At 52.3% G+C, this 23,607-nt stretch overlaps 3 protein-coding genes across 3 annotated transcripts; 1 reads left to right on the top strand and 2 right to left on the bottom strand.

Annotated features, from left to right (window-relative positions):
* Window positions 1-582: 582 nt before the first annotated feature.
* On the bottom strand, window positions 583-12,229 carry TGME49_211410 (translation initiation factor sui1 protein). Its single transcript, XM_002371235.2, has 14 exons — window positions 11,274-12,229; window positions 10,257-10,500; window positions 9,656-9,888; window positions 9,090-9,197; window positions 8,155-8,560; window positions 7,160-7,251; window positions 6,646-6,751; window positions 5,966-6,251; window positions 5,209-5,287; window positions 4,132-4,295; window positions 3,629-3,788; window positions 3,266-3,340; window positions 2,209-2,332; window positions 583-1,657 (listed from the first exon to the last, which is right to left on the bottom strand). The coding sequence occupies exons 1-14, from the start codon at window positions 11,333-11,335 to the stop codon at window positions 1,550-1,552; spliced, it is 2,247 nt and encodes a 748-aa protein (XP_002371276.1). The 5' UTR covers window positions 11,336-12,229; the 3' UTR covers window positions 583-1,549.
* A 300-nt stretch (window positions 12,230-12,529) lies between these two features.
* TGME49_211420 (RNA recognition motif-containing protein) lies at window positions 12,530-17,627 on the top strand. Its single transcript, XM_002371236.1, has 6 exons — window positions 12,530-13,275; window positions 13,808-13,917; window positions 14,225-14,295; window positions 16,152-16,430; window positions 16,582-16,632; window positions 16,882-17,627. The coding sequence occupies exons 1-5, from the start codon at window positions 13,227-13,229 to the stop codon at window positions 16,586-16,588; spliced, it is 516 nt and encodes a 171-aa protein (XP_002371277.1). The 5' UTR covers window positions 12,530-13,226; the 3' UTR covers window positions 16,589-16,632; window positions 16,882-17,627.
* Window positions 17,628-18,331: 704 nt separating this feature from the next.
* Window positions 18,332-22,898, bottom strand: TGME49_211430 (leucine rich repeat-containing protein; the record flags this gene model as incomplete). The annotated part of the gene is made up of 5 exons (XM_002371237.1): window positions 18,332-18,692; window positions 19,647-20,013; window positions 20,542-20,792; window positions 21,441-22,107; window positions 22,541-22,898. The coding sequence occupies 5 exons, from the start codon at window positions 22,896-22,898 to the stop codon at window positions 18,332-18,334; spliced, it is 2,004 nt and encodes a 667-aa protein (XP_002371278.1).
* Between the last annotated feature and the right edge of the window lie 709 nt (window positions 22,899-23,607).

Below are 23,607 nucleotides of genomic sequence, written 5' to 3'. Positions count from 1 at the left end.
TTGACAAGACTCAGAGAAGGGCAGCCGTTTCCAGCGAGAGAGCAAGTGGAAGCTGTATCTCACCGTTGTTCAGATGGGACGAAGCGAGACAGACGAAAGGATGTTCGAGGGGGAGTTTGTGTCCCCGTGGGCAGCTAAGATTCTCTGTTTGTCTCTGTGAAGAAGGCGAAGGACCCTCTGCAGAGAGGACTCTGACGAATGACGCATGCTCACGCGTCGCGTTCCTTCGAAACTGAAATGGGGAGGATTCCAAAGAAGACTGTTCGCCTCGCCCACCTCGGTGACTGATATCCCTTCTCAGAACGAGAAGGCAAGGCTTTTACGGGCTGTCGAGTGAACCTCGCAGACGACACAGTCATCCTCGCCGCGAATGTGCACAACAGAAGACTGGTATTTCGCTGAATCCCAGTGAAGGCTGCTTTCGCTCAGAGTGAAGAGCAAATGCGGTGAACTCTAGTGAATCGATGTACACACCGACAGCTCTGCTGAGCCGGACAGGACTGTGGCATCACTCAGCGGTGGCGACTGCATGTGCTACGTGACTGTCGTGACATGCCTAGGTCCTGAATCGCATGCGAAAAAAGCCTGAAAATACTTTCTTTGCTCAATCTTCTCTGTGTTTGTGGCCGAACATGTTACGTCGCCTCTTGGAGAGTCACGGAACTGAAGAGCTTTCAGAAAGTCCTTCCTGTTTCACAAACGACCTCTCGCCATTCGCGAGGTGGGGAGGTCGGGAGAAAGCGGAAAATCCGGAATTCGGCAGGCGGACGAAACAGGGAAACGGCGACGAACAACAGCGTCAGAGAGGCACACTTAGTTGACAGCAAACTGCCTCTTTCTCTGTCGGACAAAGGCGAGACAGACAAAAGTCGCCTTTCAGGCGACTTCGCGACGCAACGGAAAGACACAAACTCGGCAGACCCAAGGACCAGAGAGACGGAAGAACGACGGTCAGCTCTGTCCATTCGCCGGTGGCACAAGGGAAGCGGGGCATCTGCTTCAGTCGATGGCACTTCGTGAGAGGCCTCTGCATGCGCGTTTCACCAGTTTTGATGAAGAGAAGAGAGACTCAGCAGACGAAAGAAAAAACGCGCAAGATGAGAACCAACAAGGTGCTCTCTACAAACGAGATAAAGGCAAACAAAGACAGCAGCGAGGGACGAGAAAGGAGAAGAAAGAAAGAAGAACGGGGGTAGCGCAGCCACCCGTGGAGACACGAGTTATCACTTCGGCACAGAGGGCAAGAAGACAGAGACAGAGTCGAACCGCAGTTCGACAAACGGCAGAGAGAAGGCAAGCGGAAGGCAACAAACAGGAAAGAGACATCTGTGAGGTGCTGCCTCCCAGATCAACGCGGCGACAGCTCTGCGAGAAAGGAGAACAAAGAAGGCGTCGAAGGGGAGCGAAGCTGCGATTCAGCGGGGAGACTCGAGACACCCGAGAACGCGAGGCGAAGAAGAGGACGCCGGACTGGAGACGCGCGGAAAAAGACAACTCGGGATGCTTTCCGCCCAGGCGTTTAACAAGGAACAGCCACCACGAGAGGAGTTCACTTTCGCGATCCAGCCTTCGATTTCTTTTGTTCAACGACAACGTACTTTCGATCGAGTTTAAAGTGAGAGATGAGCGCGTCAGCTACCGCCGCACCCATGTTTCCCTGACAAGTAGCGCGAAACACAAACGAAAAAGAATCGGGAATGCGCGAGAGCGAAATCCAGACACAGAAGAAAAATGCGCCGCGGCACTCTCCATGTCGAATACTTGTCGCGTTGCTTCTTCTATCTTCGCCAGACGCTTGTCGCTGCACATTCTTCTGTCCTCCCGTCTCGGTCTCTCTTCTCTCTCTCGCGACGTAGGCCGACGTTCCCCGGCGGTCCTCCTCCGGTGGAGAGTGTCGCGCCTTTGTGCGATCTGACACGGCGCTTTCCTGTGCACAGTTGATCTCTTTCCTCCTTCGTCTTCTTTCTCTGAGGGCTGAAGTTTCTTTTCTTCGCTTTTTTGCCTCTCTGTCATTCCCACACGAACGCAGATGTCTGAGTGGTGGACCTTCTCTTTCCTGCCGGTGCCGCGCCTCTTCGCTCATCCTCGGCGCCTCGTCTCCCTCCCCTGTACACTGCGTTCGTCTTCTTGGATCTTTCTCGTGAGTCTTCTTCTCGCCTGTTCCGCGTCTCCTCTGCACCTTGCGAAAACGCTTCTGAGCTCTCTCACCTGAATCGAGATTGCAGCTTGCACCTTCTGGCCTGGCAGAGCGTAGGTCGAGGCCGCCGCTGCGAGTTTCTTTTGCAGGTAGTCCGCGACAGTCTTTGGATCGAGCAGAAAAACATGCACTCCCCTGAAGCATCGAAAAGGCGAGAAAGCCACTGGCCAGCTGCAGACGGACGGATGCCTCCTAGGCGACTTCAAAACAGAATTTGCCTCTTGAGATTCGAAAAAACAGGTCCATCCTCCCTCTCTCCAAGAGGCCGCCGGACAGCTCCAGAAACAGACACGAGTTTACATAAATCGAGGAAAACGCAGGCACATCTCCGAAAAAACTCTCTCTCATCCAGAGACGAAACGCGTCAGACGCACGGCTCCGAACGCCACACGTTCTGCCTCACTCACCGATCTCCATATCCACAACAGCCACACACATGCATTTACACAAATAGATATACAAATATATATGCGTGTATATGCATAACTTTACCTATATCTATATATATATATATATATATATATATATATATATATGTACAAATATACGTATATACACAAATATATATACATATACATATATACACAAATGTACATATATATGCATATATATATATATATATATATGAAATGTTGCATGCAAGAATATACAATCACTCAACCCCAATGGTCTACATGCGTATAGGTGCATAGATGAACACAAGCAGATCGATACATGGATGAATGTTTATACATGCAGAATTGTGTGTACACCAACAAAGAGACGCAGGACGGTGGATAGCTAAACACACATATGTAGACATATAGCGAGATATACGAAGACAAACAAAAGGAAATACAGAGAAGTATATGGAAAGACTCATTTTGATGTACAAATATACCTACAAACGCGCTGAACCAAAATCCCAAGAAATATATCAATATATATATATATATATATATATATATATATGCATGCATTTATGTTATATGTATACAGAGCGGTGTGACTGTAGTCGGGTCGTCTTGCATGTTGGTTAGAGAGTTGTTCTCAATTCGATTATCTCCTCATTTTGAGGAAAAAGCTTACACAACGTGCGTTATATGCTTGCGTCCGCCGAAGCGATCTTCGACCGAAATCTTTACAGGCGGGCAGGTGCCTTTGCTGAGGAGAAAGAGAAAGGCATGCAGCGGCATGTTACTCCACGAACATGACTGAGAAGCGAAGACAGAAGACGAGGGATAAATCTGGTGGAGAAACGATCGGAGACAGCGAGACAAAGAACGCGAGCATGCTGGTGAAACTTGTATATAATACATGTGTGTAGGTATATATATGTATGTATACACGCAAGGCGCTCTCCTTATACACCAATATCAATGTACATGGAAGGGCAACTGCGAGAGTTTTAAGGACTGATTTCGAAAGGATTTGCAAGTGTGGAGGCCTCACTGGACTTTGAGGGTGGAGACATCGAGGTTCTTCGGAGCGCCTGCAGGGACGATGACGTGACAAGGCTGCAAGGCGGCCTGCCATCTAGAAAAGACTTCTTCTTTCTTCATCGAGAACTCTTCGCTTCCTTTCGAGGTCGCCAGTTCGTCCCTCGTTAAGACTGGAAAGACAGAGGAGAAGATCCGGAAACGCCGTAAACTGTCGCTATAAAAAAGGCGCATGTCCGCGCAAACGTAGGCAGAAACGAGGACTCCGACTCAGCTACACCATTGAGGGAAGAAGCAAACAGGAATGTACCTGCAGACACACTTCACGGCCATGTGACTCCATCTTTCTCTCTCTTTCGCATTTTCTCCATCATCGGCTTCTCCGTTCTTGTCCAGCTTCTACGTTCGCCCCGTCGTTCTCCTCCCTCTACACCTTCGATGTCTCACTGCGAGTCTCTTCTTCAATATTCTCCAGTTTTTCCACTTTCCTTCCTTTTCGACATCTCTGGCACTCACGCGCGTCCTTCAGGACGGCGTCCACGGCGACTTCGTCTCTTCGCATCTCCTTGCCACAAGGCATCTTCTCCGAAGAATTCGATTCGGCCTTCCTCTCCTCTTCCGCAGCCTTCAGGTAGCGGGAGAGCACCTCCTTCGCCTCTGCAAAGGTGAAAAAGGTATCCCTAGAAACGAGCAGAGCAACCGCAAAACCAAGGCGAAGCTGACTAGAGAGGCTACAGACACCTCCGCTTCCTCCTCGATGAGAACGAAGAAAGGAGGAATATACCCGAAAGATGGTGAAGCACAAGAGAAATCAAGAGAGGCAACAAACGACGCGAAAGAGGATGAAGAGGGGACGAACGAGGGAGACGAAACAGACACGGAGGAAATAAAAATAAAAGTGGAAAAGGACTCGGTCGCGTCTCTGGTCTCCAACATATTTTGACAGTCCGCACGCGACCTCTTTTCTTCGGCTTCGCGAGACGCTTTCCAGACAGGCAAAGAAGGACGGGAACGAGACAGAAAAAGCCTAGGTGGAGTCGGAAAATGAGTGTCAACTTCGCACTCAGAGAGATCGCCTAAGACGCGTTCCTGCCTCCAGGACAACGCCGCGGAATCCGCCGCGCAGCAACATGGTGTGAGCCACGACGGTTGTGCGCGAGAGAGACAAACTGCCTTTCTTCTCTCTCACCCGTCCATGGCTTCCCAGAGGTGCAGGGATAAACGCTAGGAAGTACGCCAACGAACGCAACGAGAGGTGAAAGGCGAGAGCACATCTACGCCAAGCCAGACACAAACCCCCAGAGCCAACAGGAGAGAAAAAGAGAATGCCAAATCGGCGCCACAGCATCTACGAATGCATAGACACATGCACAAGTCTACGAAGGACTCTTCAAGTAGATACACACCTACGAATATATAGATATAGACATATATATATATATATATATATGTATATGCATATATATATATATATATATATATATATATATATAAGTATGTGATGCTTCTGCAAAGGCGCGTATGTATACATATACGTGCGCGCGTGTATCCGAGGCGCGTGGTTGAAAACGAACGCATGAGACATTTGCCTACTTTCCTGTCTGAACGTTGACGGCGTGGAAGACTTTTGTGAGTTTCTGAGGTGGCGTGCAGAATTCCAACACCAACGGCCCTGAAGGAAAAGGCGACGGCCAGACTTCCTCTCTGTATTTGTCTCTTAGTCGAATTGTAGAACTCCTGTCAATAACCTAGAAAAAAGGGCTTCCACTGTGATGGGTCCTGATGCGCGACGATGCTCCAGCACAACGCTAAACGAAAAAAGCTTGTCAATCTGCCGCGAGAAAGAAAGGCGAAGACGGTGCCGAGGAAGGAAAACGCTTGCGTTCCTCTCGCGCGTTCTCGGGAACCCTCAGGCAATGTTCGTCTCACGCGTTCGCTTCCTTCGCTCGATTGCAGAGAGTCTTCTGTCGATCTTTAGTTACCACGAAAAACATCGACGGTCGACAGCAGGGATCTTCGCGGTTTGCGTAGTGGTTTCAGGAGCAGAAGATCAGAGAGGTTCGCCAAAATCAAGGCTACAGCGCATCCAGCTACTTCGAGACAGCACTGGTCGACCTCTCTACACATCTCCTCGAGGCCAGCTACAGACATATCGAATTACCAAGAGAAATCCGTTTTTTTTCGACTAGACCTCTTTCTACGCATTAGCCTCTCAACCTCTATCGATTCCTGGTGTGTACACATGCGCGTCCGGGCGCATGCGTCCCTCGTTCAGTGCTGCGTCCGTGTCATACCAGCCGCGAAAATGCATGCGTTATCTCGCCTTCCCAGGATCTCTTTCTCTCCTGACCTGAATCGCTTCCATTCGCTGCGCCGCTCTCTCCTGCCACCGCACGCCCCGGCTGCCGCCTGTCTCCTGTCTCCTCGCCGCCGGCGCTAGTTGGACTCGAGGCCGAGGCGGCGGCCTCCTCGGCGGCGACGCGCTCGAGAATCTTCTTCTTCGTCTTCTCCGGAAGTGGCTTATATTCGAGAAACTGCGGGTGGCTGCGATTCACTTTGACCATGGCGACCGCCCCGCGCGTCTCCTTGGTTTGCAGCAGCTTCGTCTTGGACAGAAATTGTACGAATTTCACCAGCTAACGAAATTCCAGAACGGAAACAAGAAACACGACAAAACGAAAATTCAGACGGCGGAGAGCAGATATACATTCAACGAGACACTGTATGCATGCCCTCCATCGCTCATGCGATCTGCCATCTCTGTCGGTTTTTTTCGCACGCTAGCAGCGTCGTCGAGAGGCCAAGTCGTCGCGACTGAGTCGAAGAACCAAATCCCGCGAACGGTCTGTCTCTGAGGCATCCTCGATGCTTTTCTCTCGCACCACTGGTCTTTCTTCGATTCCTCTTTTACGCTCTAGCCAGAAAAGGAACGAGAACGAAAGCCTTTACACTTGAGAAATACCGAAGACGCAACAAACATCTGCATCCGCATTCCTTCGAGCGAACGAGGGAGAAGTCAATTTCGCCTACCTTTTTATGAGATGTCTTCCTCACGTCAGGAGCGACGAAAGTCGCGGGCTTCCCCGGCACTCGCAATTTCTCCACGTAGACCGGAGGCGCTTCTGCCGCAATTTTACTGGAACAGCAACCGAATGCAAAGACCCAGCGGTGAACTAGGGCAGGCGCCAGTGTCACATACATACGCTTCCGATATCACAAAGAAGTCGGTTCTCATACCTACATGCAGAAATAGATGTATCCGCGTCCGCGTCCGCACTGCTCTATCTGCAAAGCTGTCTCAAACCCCATGTCTCAATATCTATCTCCTCTTATGCATACACGTACACACAGTCACAGATAATATATATATATATATATATGTATATATAATTATGTATAGATTTATCTGTGCAAATTTACGTGTTCCGGTCGCCGTTTGTGCTGGGAAATTTATTTCCAGGCATTACAAGAGATGCCGCCAAGAGAGTCATTCGTCTGTGCCCATTGCTGTCTTGCGTTTGACCTCTTTCTTTTTCGCTCTTGCCTGTTGAGGGCGGAGATATCCATCGGGAGCTGGTCGTCTGAAATTGCATGCAAAACCTCCAGAGCGCAAAGGCGGAAGTATTCATCCATCGCCTGAAAAGACAGAATCAAACACTCCAGATTCCAAAGGTAAACCAACCGCGCCTCCGAGCCTGAAAGAAAGCTGCGCATTTTTCACGTCAACATATATTTATATATATATATATATATATTTATCTACATTTATATAGATATTTATATTTATATATATATATATATGTAGGTTTCAAAGTGGTCCCTTTCTGGTACGCCGGATGGTCCTGTGGCGGCTTGCTTCTTGTCACAGAGGGAGGAACTTCGGAAATATTTGTGCAGCGAATCTGAAAGAGAAGAACGCCAGGATTCCTGAGGACGCAGAGCAACGATTGCGTGCAGCGCCCGTGGACCCAAAACTTTGAAACAAATGGAGCATGAAGCCTCCTTGTGAGGGTGGATCGGCGGCGAAGGCAAGCGAGTGGGGAAACGACACGCAAAACGCGAAAAGAAAGAGAACGCCGTTTCTCGAGAAGTCCAGAGCGAGTTTCGGAGTCTACAACATACCTACGCCGTGAGCACGACGCTGCAAGTCGTCGCATTAAACGGCCGTAAAGGTTGATTTTGTACTTTTTCGGTGGATCCTTGTGCATCACATCTCGCTCGATTTGTCCGACTAGATCACAGCGCAGTTGTCATGCTCTTCGACTCCCGTGATCGCTTGTGAAGACCCGATAAACGTCAAACACTCCGCATCGCTCACGGCCGCACAATGAAGAACAGGTGACCCGTTTTTGAAACCATGGACATTCTTCGAGAGACAAAAGGAGAGGAGAAGAGACTGGCGACCACTCAGGTCCAGGTACGAAACTTCCTCGCCCACGGAACAAAGACACCGCAAAGCAGAGGAGCGAAACAAGAACACAGATCTCCACGTTTTTCTGCCTTAGGTAACTTCTGAACTCTCGAGAAAAAACCTCGCACCTCTGTGCTCAACGTTGCGGGAGCGGCCATGGGGCTCTCGCTCCGTGTCTGCGTCTGCGCGTCGTCTTGCCTGTCTTCTTCTCGTCCATCGTGTTCTCCTTCTCCTCCCTGTTCTTCTCTCCCGTCTTCTCCTTCGTCTGCCTCGACAGGCGAGGCGGAGTCTCGCGCGTCTGCGCCCTCTTCCTCGCCATTTCCGACTTCGCGTTTGTCGCATGCATTCTCGGCAGAGGTATCCCAACCGTCGTCTTCCGGAAAGCCTGAAGCTGCCGCGCAATTTCCCTCTTGCGTGCTGGGACGCGCCAAGCCGACGGAGGCGAGCGACACCGCAGTTTCCTCGTCGTTCGGATCGCCCATAACTTGCTTTGGTGTGAACAATTTGCTTGGAGCCGACTGGGAGCCGAGTTGCCTTCAACGAAAACAAAGCCAGGACGAGGAGAGAAAAAAACGCAGCAAATAAGACGGTGGGAAGCATGCAGGGGAACGATGCACTTCCCAGAGAACCTACGTGAACGGACAACCGTTCAACTTGCGTAGCAGAACGCATGGGAGTGAAGGCGTGAACAAGCAGCTATATTCATACATATATATATATATATATATTGATATATGTGGTCAAGTACATAGATAGATATATAAAATAGATACATACATAGATAGATGATATTTGATGTTTTATCTGTATTACATCTAGAGATTACATTTCCTTCATCACGTGGAATCAGGATGCAGTTGCATCTGCGTATATATGTATATACATATATGTAAACATGCGTCCTCGCATCTGTTAACACATAATTCCTCCCGTTGTTTATATATATATGTATATATATATATATGTATATACAAGTAAGGAGGTTCATGAGCGTCAGTGTTTGTGCGGATTCACGCCTGAATGGAGTTGACGAGTTTGAAACACGTACGAGCGCGGATCTCACCAGAGTCCATCGCCAAAGGCATGCGCCATTTCGAGAGCCTTTCCCTTCCCTGCGAGGTGCTGCAGAGCAACGGCAGCGACGGTGCTGCATCCAACAGCGAAGGGGAGTCTGAGGCGCGACCAGAAAGACAAAAAGAGACAGCAGAGATGAGAAAAGAGCACGAGGAAACGAGAGGCTCTCCACAACAGAGCCGCCAGAGCGACGGGAAGAGCCTGGCGAGAGTCGACGCAGAAGGCACCGGAAAACAGCGACAGAACGAGAACTCCAGAGAGCACGAAAAGGAAACGTCACGGGAGGAAACGCGAGCAACAAGAAACGAAGGCCAGCCAGAAGTCGTCGAGACAGAGGAACGCCGGGAAGCGAGAGCGGGAGATGCAGGCACGGCCCATGGGAAGATGAGGAAGGAGGAGGGTGGGAGAGTGCACAGCCATCGGGAGAACCTGACAGGCGAGTAGAATGAGAGACGCCTCTCTTTCTCACCCTCTCCCCTCTGCAGGCTTCATCCCTCGCTGCTTCTTCGCTCTCGTCCTCTCTCATCGCCACCGCTTTTCTTTCTCCCAACTCACGGATTTCCGGCGACGCGCACACTCCAGAGCTGCATGACTTCTATGCCTTCGGGGAGTGTTCGGCCGTCTCCATGTTCTCTCTTCTTCGCTCTTTGTCTCTCCAACCCGTCGAGCGTGAGAGACCAAATGACTCCCGGCAGCATCAGATCCGCTCCTTTCAGAATGAAGGAGGAAACCGGCGCGTGGACGACGAAGGTTGGCAGCAAGTCCGGGCACTTCCACAGCGTATACACCTGAGCGACTCCATGCAAGCAACCAAGTGTACGTACACCTGAGCGACTCCATGCAAGCAACCAAGTGTACGTACACCTGAGCGACCCCATGCATGCAATCAAGTGTACATACACCTGACACTTCCACGGGAACAAGCTTAGGCGGGGAGACAGGGCACCCCAAAGCAAAGGAAAGGAGGGATACACTCCCTGAAAGGCCTGGAAGGTCGCCGGATGCGCACAGAGCACTCTCGTTCGCAGCGCTGGAGAGGAAACCGTTCGCTGGGTAGACATGAGTCGCTTCACGCGTTTTGCCTCTCGCGATTACGTCTCCCTTTTCTGCAAGGTGACTCCTTGTGTCGACTTGGCTTGCGTCGCGTGTACCTCACCGAAGGAAGGGTGACGCCGTTGACCTCAAAGAAGACAGGCTCTCCGCGGCAGAGGTAGACAGTCCCTCGGTTCATGCCTCGCGAATTCGTCAGCGAAGGCGAGGCATTGCCGCCAGCAGTCGAGCCCGCAGGCGCGGGAGGAAACTGCAGCTTGGCAACTGAAATTTCCTCTTTTGGCGGAAGGAGAAGGTCGAAGTCGGCCTCGACCAACAAGGGAAAAGCCTTGAGCGCCTGCTCGCGCAGCCTGCATAGAGACATATCGACGCAAGAGGAGAAGAAGCGCCGTGAAGACACAAGAGCTTCGAACGCAGCTGAACGCTCCTTCCTGCCGGGGGACAAGCTGTCAACGCAACACACCTGCGGAAACGAACTCCAGTCACGCCCGGAGGCTGCTCGACGGTCGACTCAGGTGTGAGGGGTGGAGCAGAAAACTCAGTCTGAGGAAAGGAGTGAGGAGTCAGAGGACCGCGAAGCACTGGAGGTCTTCTCTTTCGTTTTCAGTGAGACTAGGCACTGCCTCCTCCCGTCGGGGATTCGGTGATACATGCATGCAGCTGTCGGTTGACAAATGCTCAAAGACTGTAAGGGAGGTCGATGTATACGTGACGAATGGGGGAGGAACGGGGACGGGGCAACGCGGAGGCGAGAGGAGGAAGAGACAAGCTGGAAGGCTGAAGGGGCAATGCAACTGCTATTGAAGAGCCACGAAGAGCCAGGGACTGTACAGACTGCAGCAGAGCGAGAGGCAACGAGACACGCATGTGCGCTGCGCCAGCGGAGTGTACGTACACAACGCCGCAGACAACAAAGGGGCCCAACTGTGGGAGGGCGTCAGCGCTGTCGCGCCAGTCACAAGCATCTTCGCCTGCGTGCTCAGAAGCGAGGGAGAGAACAGAGAGCCTAGAACGTTGGCTGGGAAGACGAGAGTTCAGTGTCCGTTTTTCTGTGTCCTACCGTGAGGAGCAAAGAGGACATTCACTCATTCACCAAACAGGAGAACAAGCAGAAAAGCCTTACTTCTTCCGCTCCTTGTTGCCGAGGAGACTGAGGGTCCCCAGTGCAGCTTTCTTTCTGAACATGATGCAAGTCTAGGATGCTATTCTGAAGACGACGAAGACTTCCGCCAGCTAACTCGCGCAGCGTCGAGTGTCGCCGCAGACACAGAAGCAAGTTGCCGCGAAAGGCACAGAGGGAGCGACGCCTGGAAGCCAACAGGGGCGTGGACAGAAAGGACGAGCCCAGGACGGAGACCAATCAAGGTCCTCCGGGAAGGACAAGTGGAGGCGCTCAAAGAAACCGAAGGACGAGGCTTCACTCCGAGGCGAGGAGAAAGACACGAGGAAGCTGCCAGAAAAGGAAGAGGACAAGGAGGACGAGGAGGGAGATGCGCGCGCTGGTCAGGGAAAAGTCGAGAGAATGTCGAGATGCTTTCCAGCGAAGGAGCGGGCGGCGCGAGCGGAGACGAAAGTGACGCAGAACTGGCAGAGTGAGCAAGGGGACTCACTTCCTTCAACTCCCCCGCTTCTCGCCTGCAAAGAAACGAAGCCTGAGGCCGCTCTCAGAACGGGAGCTCGGCGCAGGACCCCGACAGGAGACAAGCTGAGGAGACACTTGCTTTCTCGAGTGACTTCGCGTGAGAGTTCCTTCTGCCTCTCTCGTGTTGTCTCGTAAACGCATCGTCGGGACCGACAAACGCGAAACCGCCTTCTCAGATGGCTTCTCGGCGTTTGGTCAGCAGCCAACTTCGGGTGTACATACACCCGAGGAAGCTACCCTGTCGAGCTCTGCAGTGTGCATACACCGCCAGGCGTCAAGGTCAGCTTCGCGGAGCAGGCGGGGAACCGCAGAAGATCTGCGCTTCTGGCAACGAGAGGCAGCGAGAGGCAGCGAGAGGCAGCGAGAGGCGCGTTGTCTCTGGAAGCTCATGAGGCGGAGAGGCACGAGGCGGACGAAATCTCAGTTCAGTGTCAAGACAGCTTGTTTTGCGAATCCTGTTTCCGCGGAAGCGTCGACGCTTCCCCGCGACCTCGACCAGGCCGGCGGCCCATCTGTCGCGAATTCGGGAGAGTTTCGGCGCAGTCGCAGCACGGAGACAGCTTCCCTTCCTGAGCGTGAAAAGTCGGAGTTTCTTGGCCGCCAAATGCACACGCGAGCGCCGCTGCATGCGTTTCGGGACGAAAGCCTCCCCGGCGGCGAAAGGAGAAACAGGTGGGGCACGCCTCGAGAGCGACGAGGAGGGCCGCAGTCTTCCCTCGGCAGGTCTCTCTCTCTTCGATTTTCTCTTTTTCTCTTTTTTCTTTGCTTCGCATCCGTCGACCTACGTCTCTCTCCCACACGTCCGGAGAACAGGCGAAAGCCGCGCAGGCGTCTCTCTCAGTCCTTCTGCGGTAAAAAGCGCAAGCGGTAGTCTCACGGTGCTCGCGTGTCTCTTTCACCAGTTCACGAGATCTCTTGCACAATTTCCGAGTTTCCAACGAACAATAGAGGTTTTTCGTCTCTGGGTAGTCTCCAAGAGACGCCAGACTTTCTCTCTCTCCACCCGTTTCCGCGGTGCAGTCTCCCTGCCCCTACTGCTTCGCTTGGTTTGTGCCGCTTCCGGAACGGACGTGAGCACTTTGCTTCCTCGCTTTCGATTTTTCTTCTTTTGCTGCTCTCGATGTTTTCGCTCAACCTCTGTCTCTTTCAGTGGACGCACCCTTCCGGTTCTCGGCCGCTTCCGTAGATCGTGCCCTCTGCGCTTGTCCGGCGTCTGCTTTGGCTGGCGTTTTTCCCTGCGCTCTCTCTCTTTTTCGTCGCTGTGTGGTCGTCCCCTCCAGTGGTACGCTCTCCCCGTCTTTCAACGCAAGTCCGGCGCAGGTGTGTTTACCGCGAAATTCGCTGTTTTCCCCAAACCCCAGCCTTCCGTTTCCTCCGTCAGTCCGACTCCTGTTTCTTCTCTCTCGCCTCTCTTCACTTCTTCGTTTCGACAACATGCCGCGCGCGGCGATGGATGATCAAGAAGGCCGCAAGGTCTACATTGGTGAGTGTTTTCTCGATCTTCCCGAGAGTCTTTTCCTGCTGGCTTCCTCTTCACTGTTCTTCGCTCTGTGGAGGTCACTTCTCTCTCTTTGGCGCTATCTCTTCTGTCGTTCTGACGCATCCTCCTCGAGTCTTCTACTCTCCCGCCACTTGCCCTCCCCCCTGTGTCTTGTGTCTCGCGTCCACTTGTAGCTGCTCTTTTTTGAGCTCCTCGATTTTTCAGTGTCTCTCGTGTTCCTTCTTGGCGTCGATTCTTCAGTTTCTTTTCTCTAGACTTGCTCTCGGGGCCATCTCGTCTTTTCCCAGCCTCCTTCCTCCTCAGTATGTTGGCTGTCCTCCGGCCGTACACCCTTCTGGCGGGTGTATCGCCAGCGTGTCGCTCTGGGGCTTCTCTGCGTCCCCATTCTGCATCGCTCTTCTCTCGCGCGCATGCGGTCTTCTCGCCTCTACCCGCTCTCGCGTTCCGTGTGAGTTCCGTCCATCCCTGCATGCGTTTTTTCTGTACCTTCTGCTGCGTCAACTGTCTTCTCCAGGTGGCATCGAAGCCGACACAACGACGGAGGAACTGGAGAGCATCTTTGGAAAGTACGGCACCATCAGCACTGTCTGGGTCGCCCGCAACCCCCCCGGCTTCGCCTTTTTGGTGAGGAACATTTGAAGTTGAAAAACAGAGTCCACGCGCGAGAGTCTTCTCGTTTCCAGTTGCGGGGCAACGTCGGAGACGACGCTGCAGGAAACCAGAGGACCAGCGAGCTGTTCTCTCGTCTGGGAAGCGTCTCCTCCCCTGCGGGAAGGTGACTTCTCGGACGTACGCAATACACACATCTCCGTGAGGGCCTCCGCTTCTGTTGCCGTGTTCCGCGTTTCTCGCGTTCGACGCCGACGCGTTCTGTTCAGGGAGACAGAGGGTTGTCATTTTCCTGAAATGGCTTTTCGTTGACTGCGTGCAGACCTTTGACGACTACCGCGATGCCAAGGACGCCGTCGCCGAGCTCGACGGCTACCGCTACCGAGGGAAACCGTAAGCGCTTTGGGGAAGTTCGGCTGTCGTTGGTTTTCTTTCGCCGCACCGCGAACTCAGGTGACACAATCTCGTAGATCCCTCCAGGGTAAACGCCAGGACAACGTCGTCGCGGTGCTTGCTCAGAGGCCTAGATTCGAGCATGGCTGTGCTGTATGGAGAAAACTGTTCCGTTGCGTGGTGGCTAGCTGTCTGCAGCGGGTGGGGTGTCTTACAGACAGTCAAGGAGAGGGAGGGATGTGATGTCTGTTGGACGTTTGGAGTCTCCGGCGCGCGCGGTGTCGCCTGGGGAGGGTCGTGTTTCTGGGGATTTTTTCGCTGAGACAACGTTTGATGGGGCTCCCGTTCGCCGCTGTCGCTCTTTCAAGGGAGGCGCCGCATGTGCGTTTGTATTTTTTAGTGCAGTTTTTCTTCCTCTCTGCGCCTACCAAGTTTCCAGCGTCCTTTAGCCACTAGGCACAACGCATATAGAGCAGCCGACGTGGACGTGCCACCAGCCGAGACTTAGAACTCCCGGCTTGCTCTGTTTCTCGGCGCACCGTTCGACCCTTGCCGCCCTGCCTCTCTCTTCACTTCGCCTTTCTTTGTGTCTCCCCCGGCGCGTCGGGACTGATGAGAAGACCTCTACAAAACCATCTCTGCGTATCTCGCCTTCTCTTGGAAATCCGTCTCCTTCTCGTCGCGTCTTCTCTCCGTCATCTGTCGTCGCGTCTACTCTCCGTCGTCTGTCGTCGCGTCTTCTCTCCGTCATCTGTCGTCGCGTCTACTCTCCGTCGTCTGTCGTCGCGTCTACTCTCCGTCATCTGTCGTCGCGTCTTCTCTCCGTCTCTGCCTTCTAGCGTCGTCGCGTCTTCTCTCCGTCTCTGCCTTCTAGCGTCGTCTCTTCTCTCCGTTTCTCGTCCGTCGGCTGCTCGTCGCCTCGAGTGATCGTGGCGGACTCTGCAGTTGTTCGCGTTCTGCCTTCATGCCCGTCGAAAGTAAATCCGCTTTCCTTCGGCTCTGAAAGACGCAAGCGTCCGTCTGAACACCGCCAGGCTCCCTCGCGAAGCCGCGCGGTGTCGCTTCTTTTGCTGTCTGCGGCGCCCACCTGTGCGCCGGAGCGGCCCGTGACGTCCAGTGGTGTGTGGACTTCCACCGCGGGATGGTGGCTTCGGTCTCATGTGTGTCTGCGTTTCGACGGGAGCGAGACTCTTTGAAAAGAAGGCCTCTTCGCGTTTGGATCACTAGACAGTTTAGCATCTCCACAATGGTTCTTCGGTGTCTCCTCGCTCTCTGTCGCGTTTCCGTCTCCCTCCGCGCCTTCTCGTCTGCGACAGGGGGACGCGAGAGAGCTGCACTCTTGGTGCGTCGAGTTTCCTTGGTGAACCCCCTCATTTCAGTCTTTTCCGCTGGCGCTGCGTCCGCTTCTTCGGAGGCAGCAGACAGAGAGTGGCGCTTTCTACCCTTTCACATATGTCTCCACCCTCTCGTCGATCTGGATTCTCCGCCGTCGGCATCTCTCGCTACACACCCCATGTCACGCTTCTTCCAGGAGATAGGCCTGTCTTCGAGTTTCTCTCCCCTGTCCTGTCCTCGTTCGCGGTGCTCTTCTGACGAAGCGAGATCCGTACAGTAGCGAAAGCGTTTGCGTTCTAGGAAACGGGCAAAAGGCAGTCGTTAAGCGAAAGCCGTGTTCGTGCTTCTCAGCTGTGGAGACAGCGGTGACGCGTTGCATTGTCCTTGGTGCCAGTTCCTCGAGAAACGAAGGCTCGGCGCCCGTGAATCTCTCCCACAAGTGGCTGAGTCATTGCCCGGCACGGAGATCAGTGCATCTACCGTCACGACGTCGCCGATTTCGACGCATGCGTTTTCTGCAGAATTCGAGTAGAAATCGCTCGAGGCCCTGGAGACAAGCGACCGCGCAGACGCTTCGGAGATGACGACAGGCGCGACGGGAGAGGACGCGAGGAGTGGGGTTGGAGAGGACGAGAGGACGAACGCCGCGGCCGAGACGACTACGATAGAAGACGAAGAGACGATGACGACAGAGGCGACCGAGAAGGAAGATACAGAAACTCAGACGGCGACTACCGGTCCAGAGAAGAAGACTACGGCAGACGCCGAGAGAGAAGCCGCAGCCGCAGCGACGACAGAAGGTATGTGTAGACACAAGAAGCCTCTTTTACCTTGTCACCAACAGCGACAGAATGATCTTTAACTGGGTTTGGATGTGCGTTGGTGTGTGGTGGATCAAGACGATTGCGCGGGTGCAAATACTTGGACTGTGTCTCAATTTTTTTCTCACAGGAAATGACACTGCGGCTCCTCCCATCCATGGAAGACCGCCGGGATTCCTACGTAGGTCTGCATCGCTGCATATAAATGTATATGTATACTCCTGTGTGTGCATGTCTATGTGAGTGAATGTATGTATACGTGGGTGTGTGTAGATGTCTTGTGGGGTGTAGGGCCTTGGGGCGAGACTGGGAAGTTCGTGGAGGTCTGTATGTTGTCTGTGGTGCTTGGGCGATGCGTTTTTTTCTCTCTTTACGCCTCTGCACGCTGTGAATGCGTTGCTATGGGTGTGTCTCTCTCCTGTTGACGCAGCCGCCGCTACGAGGACGACGACGACGACAGCCGCAGAGATCGGCGACGGGACTACTACTGAGTGAAGTCGCCTGTTTTTGGGCGGAGACCTAGCGTGGAGGCGACAGTGAAAACAATTATGCATAGATGTCTACAACTGAACAAGGCTAAGCAACTGTACCGGCCTATATTCCGTGCATCTGCACACACCTGCATGGATATATATATATATATATATATATGTATATGGATCTCCGGGTGGCGCGTTCCGGTGTTGTGTGACATTCTTCATGGAGTAAATGGGCTTTGAAAGAGACGAACCGGAGACGCACAGTATTCACCGTCTTTGGCTCCAGCAGTGAATCTGTGAACAGTGTGAGGTCCGTAGAAAGAGGAAGAAAACGCGCCTCATGGTTTGCGTCTTACAATATTGAAATGGTTGTCTCCAAGGGAATCAATGAATGACAAGGCGACACGGATGCACAAATTTGTGTGTATATTAATATACATATGTATGCGCATACAGCATTCGAATGCACATCCCTATGCGTGCATGTACTCGCGTGAACGCATGCGAATATACAAACACATCTACGCGGAGATCTGTGTTGGGACTTCGTGGGGTGACGAGGGGTAGGAGTGAGAGGAAAGGCTGGAGCACTCGTGCGAGGAATGTGCCTCTGGATGTTGGAAAACAATAGCCTCGCCGAGCGTCTGTCGCGACAGAGGCAACTGAAGACTCTTGAATATCAAGCTTCGACCTCTTGCGATGCCAACGCGTTTGCCTGACACGCAGGCCTCTCCGGTGCAACGCATTCATCGGGGGGCGCTCCTCATCAAGCATTAGATGCATCTGTACGTCTACGCAAACGGCCGAGATTCGTGTTAGCGCGCCGATGCACAAATATATATATATATATATATATATATATATATATATATAGGTGTATATGTATCTGCAAGTAGACGCAGTTGGGTTGCCTGCGTCTGGCCCTGGACACAGCTGTTGCTCCACTGCCATAGAGGAAAGCTGGGAAAAGGCGAGATGTTCTTTTCCACGAACTAACACGCTGCTTTTTTGCATACTATTCCTTTCACCCTCCGGTTGTAGGCATGCGGAAGGGACATCTGTGACAGATCTCCGCGTCTCCACACAAGCACACAAAAGGGTAAAAGATTGTCATCAAAACGTCTTGCCACGCGATTCGTCACGTTGTGAGCATTCACCGATGCAAATCCAATCAACGCCAAATAGATGCCTTGCTCTGCATGTTGAAATGCATTTGGTTGCACACGTCTATACATACATACCGCGTCTGCATGTGCCTCTCTCTATACCGACAGATAACATATACGGGCTTTCCTAAATCTTTCCAAACTTAGCATCTGCAAAAGTATCTACAAGTTTATAGCTTTCTGCGCATGCCGTTTAAGTGATAGTATCGGACGTATTAGCTCATTTTTGTGGAGGTTACTCCATCATCTCAGATTCGGACTGGTTGTCGCTTTCGGCGCCTCGTGAGAGATGTTCGTCTTCGCCTAAGTCAGGCCTGAGAGGCGAGTCTTCGCTGGCACCGTCGGCGTGTCTTCGAATGTCTTCTCGGTCTCGAATTATGCGCTTCTGACAGTGGAGGACTTTCGCCGTCAAGTCTTCAGTTGCTTGGTGAATCTCTTCGATATGTCGTCGATGGCGTTCATACTGAGACCCGCGCTCGTTTTCGAAGTACTGCCGCTGCCAAGCACTGATGCTGCTCTGCATGGTGTCTTCCATGGACATCAACAGCTGCAGATGCATCTCGAGCAACGTGCTGCACGCGGTCAAGACCTCTTCTCTGGAGTACCACGCAAACACAAATGGAGGTTTTAGACCTGATCTCTGGGGCAGAGTGCGAACAATCGTGAAGACTTTTCGGCAGTCATCGGCGGTGTCTGCGTGGGTTATCGAGCCTGCGTCGGTACAGCGGTGACGTTATTCCTGCATGCGCCTCGGATGCAAATGGGTGGATCTTGGTGTCTCTGCAAGAATCGGCTTGTCAAGGCGTCGATGCGAGATTCCTAGATATGTTGAGCGTTGTCGAAATCATGCTTACACAGGAGAACTTGATTCTGCTAAAGAAAAACCTTGAAAACGTAGACGAGTTGCCAGACTGATCGTGTTCAATTTCTGACTGTCACAGCTAAGGTACGGAGTTCCAGAGATCCTCTCATAGAGAAAAAGCGAACGTCCAGTAAGACGCACAAGGAAACATGTGTAGAAACGCAGACCAGAAGGAGGCTGGCCTTCAAGTTTTCCTTGGTCATGTGTGTAGATGTGAGAGAACAGGCGTTCGTCTTCTGTTTTGGTTTATCGACAGTTAAGTGTCTTCATTGTCATTGATGTGTTGTACTGGCCTCTACTCCGAGTGGGCGTTGTTGTGGTGTCGCCGGAACTCGTGAAACGACCGTTTTGTCTTCCCGTCCTTTTCCGTGCGCGTCGAATACGTTTACTTGAAACCCACAAACAACTAAAAGCGGCATCTACCGATTTGGTTTGTTCTATTCTTGGCTAGCACAGACCAGGTGAAAACAGCGTGCATCCGCGTCGTGGAATACTGAACTCCAGCGCGATTAGCTGCCTTGAGCAGTCCTGTTACCGTTTCGCGCAGGAGCATACAATTACCTCACTTTACTCGTGTGTTTCGTTGGGTGTGTTGCACCCAGTCTTGCCGCTGCTTCCCGTCGAGCGGGGTCGCCACCACGGCTCGGTGCATGCCTCTGCAGGCGCCTTTCGATTCATGTAATCTTACTTTCTTCCTAAATATTTCAGGCGCAGTTCACTCGTTTCTTCGTTCATGACGGCGGGAAAGGCTTCCAGTTCTTTTGTCGCGAGTTCTGTGAGGCTGCTGCCAAACGTTCTCTCCGCTTCCTCGAGGTTTCGGAAGAAGTCCGAGCCCCGATCCAGGAGATGCTTCATTGTTGAGTCGACGGACGCCTCGAGAGTGTCTACACTCTCTTCCAGACTCTCCTGCAGCGTCGCTTCACCAGCCATCAAGTGGAATCTCAGCTTGTCCACATCGCCCACAAAGTCCGCCGCTTGCTCCAACAGCTCAGGGGCGCGAGAGTGCACTAGTCGCTGGAACTCCTCGTCGCGCGCGAGGCGTGTCGAGTCGTCCTCTTGGAACAACAAGAAAACGTTGTGTTTCCACAATTGCATGGGTTGCGGCAGAACAAGCCGTGACAGACAAATAAAAAGGCCTTTAGGCCACAGACCGACTTCTGGTTTCGATACAACGTCCGAATGCAATGATACGTCGTGTGCAGACCGTTCCTACAGAAGCGAAGGTTCACTGACAAGCGGAAAGGACGGCAAATGCGTGTCGACGATTGCCTGCACAGTGGGGTGCCCGGGCAACACACAGCTCTCATACACAAATGCGTATGACTGGATGCAGATATGCGGAGAGGAACGAGCGCGGGTGCTCTGTAGAACAGGGGTGCAGGTCTTCGTCGGCGAGTGCTACCGGATCCTCGATTGGTAATTTTAGGAGCTCGGAGGAGTTTACATTGGCCGTTACATACCAGTCAAACATGCGCCTCTTTACTTTCGTATGAAGTCTACTTTGACGAACTGGCTTTGTAGGACTACCGTGAGTTGCCTCAATCCTTGGGGCTGTGTTTCAGTGAAAACACGCTTCCACTCACTTTGCCCCGAATAGAAGGAAGTCAACAGAAACTTGGTAGGTTGGGCATTCGCCGTGGATATCCGATTGAGAATTTCTTGCCGTTCACCAAAGTATAGATCTAACTCTTTCTCGACTTTCTTTTTTCTGCTTTGCATCTGTTTCAGTAACCTTCTCGCCTCATCTTCGCTCTCGAGAACGGCCCTTTGGACAGCTTCCTCATACGCTGCCACTCGCTGTCGCCGCCTCCGACTTTGTTGCTCAAAGGATTGCCTGCGTTTATTCATAAACGACCATGCGGGAAGCAAAGGGGTGGAAGTTTGCGACTGAAACAGAAGCGCAGTAGTGGCAGTGAGCCACGGAAGGCAGAGCAAGACACGGATAAAAAGGGTCCTACGAGGGCAGAGAATGCAAGCGACGAGTCACGGTTAAGCCTGAGAGCTGACCTTTGCGTTCGGCACTGCTTCATCGATACGCTTAAACCTACAGTGAACAATCGCGTTTCCCCCGTGGAGGTTTGGACGGCTGACCCGTCTAGCGTCTTTAGATGTCGTTGCTCCTACGTATTATGTGAGAGATGCCTTTATTTTTCAAATGTTGACTGAAGGAAAGCGCACATCATGCATACCGAATACATTTTGCCTTGTGGGGTCTGTTCCACTGTCGATATCGCCTTCTGCAACTCCTTTAGCAACGTATGGATTCCGCGACTGATGCAGTCTGCAGGCCCTCTTGCACCTAAAAGGACTCAGGACTCTGGATTACAAATGGAATACCTGCGAACGGTTACTCCTTCGTGGAGTAAAAGAAGGAGGATACGAGGCGGCCCTCAGGACCAATTGCATACGCCACCTGGCCTTTAAGGCGCCTCCCTTTCTCCGTGTTCGCTTTCTCCTGCTGCCCAGAGTGCGCTGGACATACCTAAGATTTGTGGCGAGGATTTCCAACTTTTCCAGAAAGGTGTCTCTCAGAAGTGGGAAGTCTTTGAGGACAGTGACTGGGACGGGGATGACAGACTCGCCGAAGAACCGGTTCGCCACGTCATCGAGGAATGCGCAGAAATTCGCCGCAAGGTGCTTGGTTGTTTTTTCGCGCTTCTTCTGCTGTTCAGTCAACGCGGCTTCCACACTTTCTTGTTTTTTCATGTCCGTTAGCTCCTCGGGCTGGACTGACTCTTGGACCGCAACGATTTTCCGCCGGTCAATTAACTGGTAATCGAGGTAGCGAAGCTTCGGCAGAAACGCGAGAATGTATGGTGTGTAGTTTTCTGCCTTGCAGAGCGGATTGCCGTCGAGGTTCAAGCACTGCAAGTTGGGGTATCTGCGCAGGTGGTGAATTTCCGACAAGTCCACAATGGCGTTCCTGCCTAGTGATAGCACATTCAGTTTAAGACATCCTTCGAGTCCCGAGCCGATCTTGGAAATCCTGTTGGAGTACAGAGAGAGGTCGGTTAGGTTTGCCAGGTTGGAGAGACCACTGATTTCCGAGATGTTGTTAAAAGACAAATCCAACCAAACAAGGTTCACCAAGTGACTCAGATTCTCGATCTTCTCGATGACGTTGTTATCGAGTCGCAGTGTAGTCAACCCTACAGCAGATGGCCACGCCAAGAGAAACAAAACTGCCGAAAATGGTCGTACCGCGTTTTTGTTATCGTGCCTCGTGTTAAGGACCAGAGCAAAAGTGTAGAGTTCCCGGCACTGACTACACAACGGGACACTTGCACGTATATGGGTATACGTACATATTTACACAAGAGTGCTGCCCTTCTGGGAGTGCCTCGCTGGACATGAACGCTGCGGACGATACTTCGCGTAACTGACCATGCCTGTGTTTGGTCAAGGTTCTTTATGGACGAAGACATAAATGCCAAACCTATCAGGGGTTTCTGGTGAGGTGTCACACCCAAAGCGTCATCAGCGACAGAACCATGACCGTAAGGGTGCCTTGCAACCGGTAAGGCGCAAAGAAAGTGAGGCGTTGGATTGGTCACCTTTTCTTTCTTGTCTGATCAGACGGACCTGTGAAGGTCTCAAGATTTTCAATGAACATAATATTCTTGTAACTCAAAGCAAGACTCTGAACGGTCGCGAAGTCCTTCGGTTCCGTTGGGTCGTCTGTGCCTTGCGAACCGTCAACCGCAATTCCATTCCTTAAGAGCTCCTCATCAATCACTTGCGGTTCTGCAATATCCGACTGTTTACGACGGCCGTTATTTCGTCGTGGTGAGCTAGGCACGCTGCTCGATGCGGCTGCGCCTTGGGTACGAGAGAAAAGTTCGTCAGAAAAAAGTGGGATGCCGTCGCTTGCTCCGGTAGTTGAGGCTCGGGAGCTGGGGGGGCGAGGATTGCGTCCTTGTGCTCCTCTTGCGTTCGACATTGTCCGGATCTGTCCGTTCACTAGCAGGAGTGTTAACTGACAAGCGGACTGCAGGCTAGAAATGGCACGAGCCAGTTGTCGCCAATGCACCGTCTATGTAACTCTATATCGACGACGCCACGCTTCCTGGGAAACCAGCATCCACACTAGTGCGGTGATGTGACTGTACGTGTCAAAATGGGTTGCATGTTAGGTCGAGTAAGTTGCGGGTCGAATTGTGGGTTTCAGAAACTTCGTGATCTCAAAGAAGAACTGTCGAAACAAAGAGCATATATCTCATGAAACGGAGAGGCATACCGGGAAAGTCTACGTGTCTCGAAGAATCTGGGACATCGGGGGGTCCGAGCGCAATAGAGAACGGACGCAATAAGACGGAGCCTCACTCACACCAATCTGTGCAAGCGGTATGTCAGCATGCCCAAGAAATACCGTTCGCAGTCATTCTACAAGCACATGCGCTTCTTCATGAAAAGCGGATGCTGTACCATGACCCACTGTTAAACTGTCAGTTGATACTTGGGCTTGAGGTCACTGTTTTACATGGACGGCGCACGTTCTGGGATTTTTTGCGTTGTGGCTCAGAGCGGCTGTTCTGCAGAAACCCAGCGAAACGTTACGTAGGAAGCAGAAAGGATACAAAGCACTTCTAGGGTTTGTGAGTCCGAAATGAGACTGAACTCAAACACCCGCAGCTGGCGAACAATCGATT

Source organism: Toxoplasma gondii, chromosome IV (genome assembly GCF_000006565.2).
Source record: "Toxoplasma gondii ME49 chromosome IV, whole genome shotgun sequence".
Taxonomy (NCBI): domain Eukaryota; phylum Apicomplexa; class Conoidasida; order Eucoccidiorida; family Sarcocystidae; genus Toxoplasma; species Toxoplasma gondii.
This window is presented reverse-complemented; position numbering and strand designations above follow the sequence as displayed.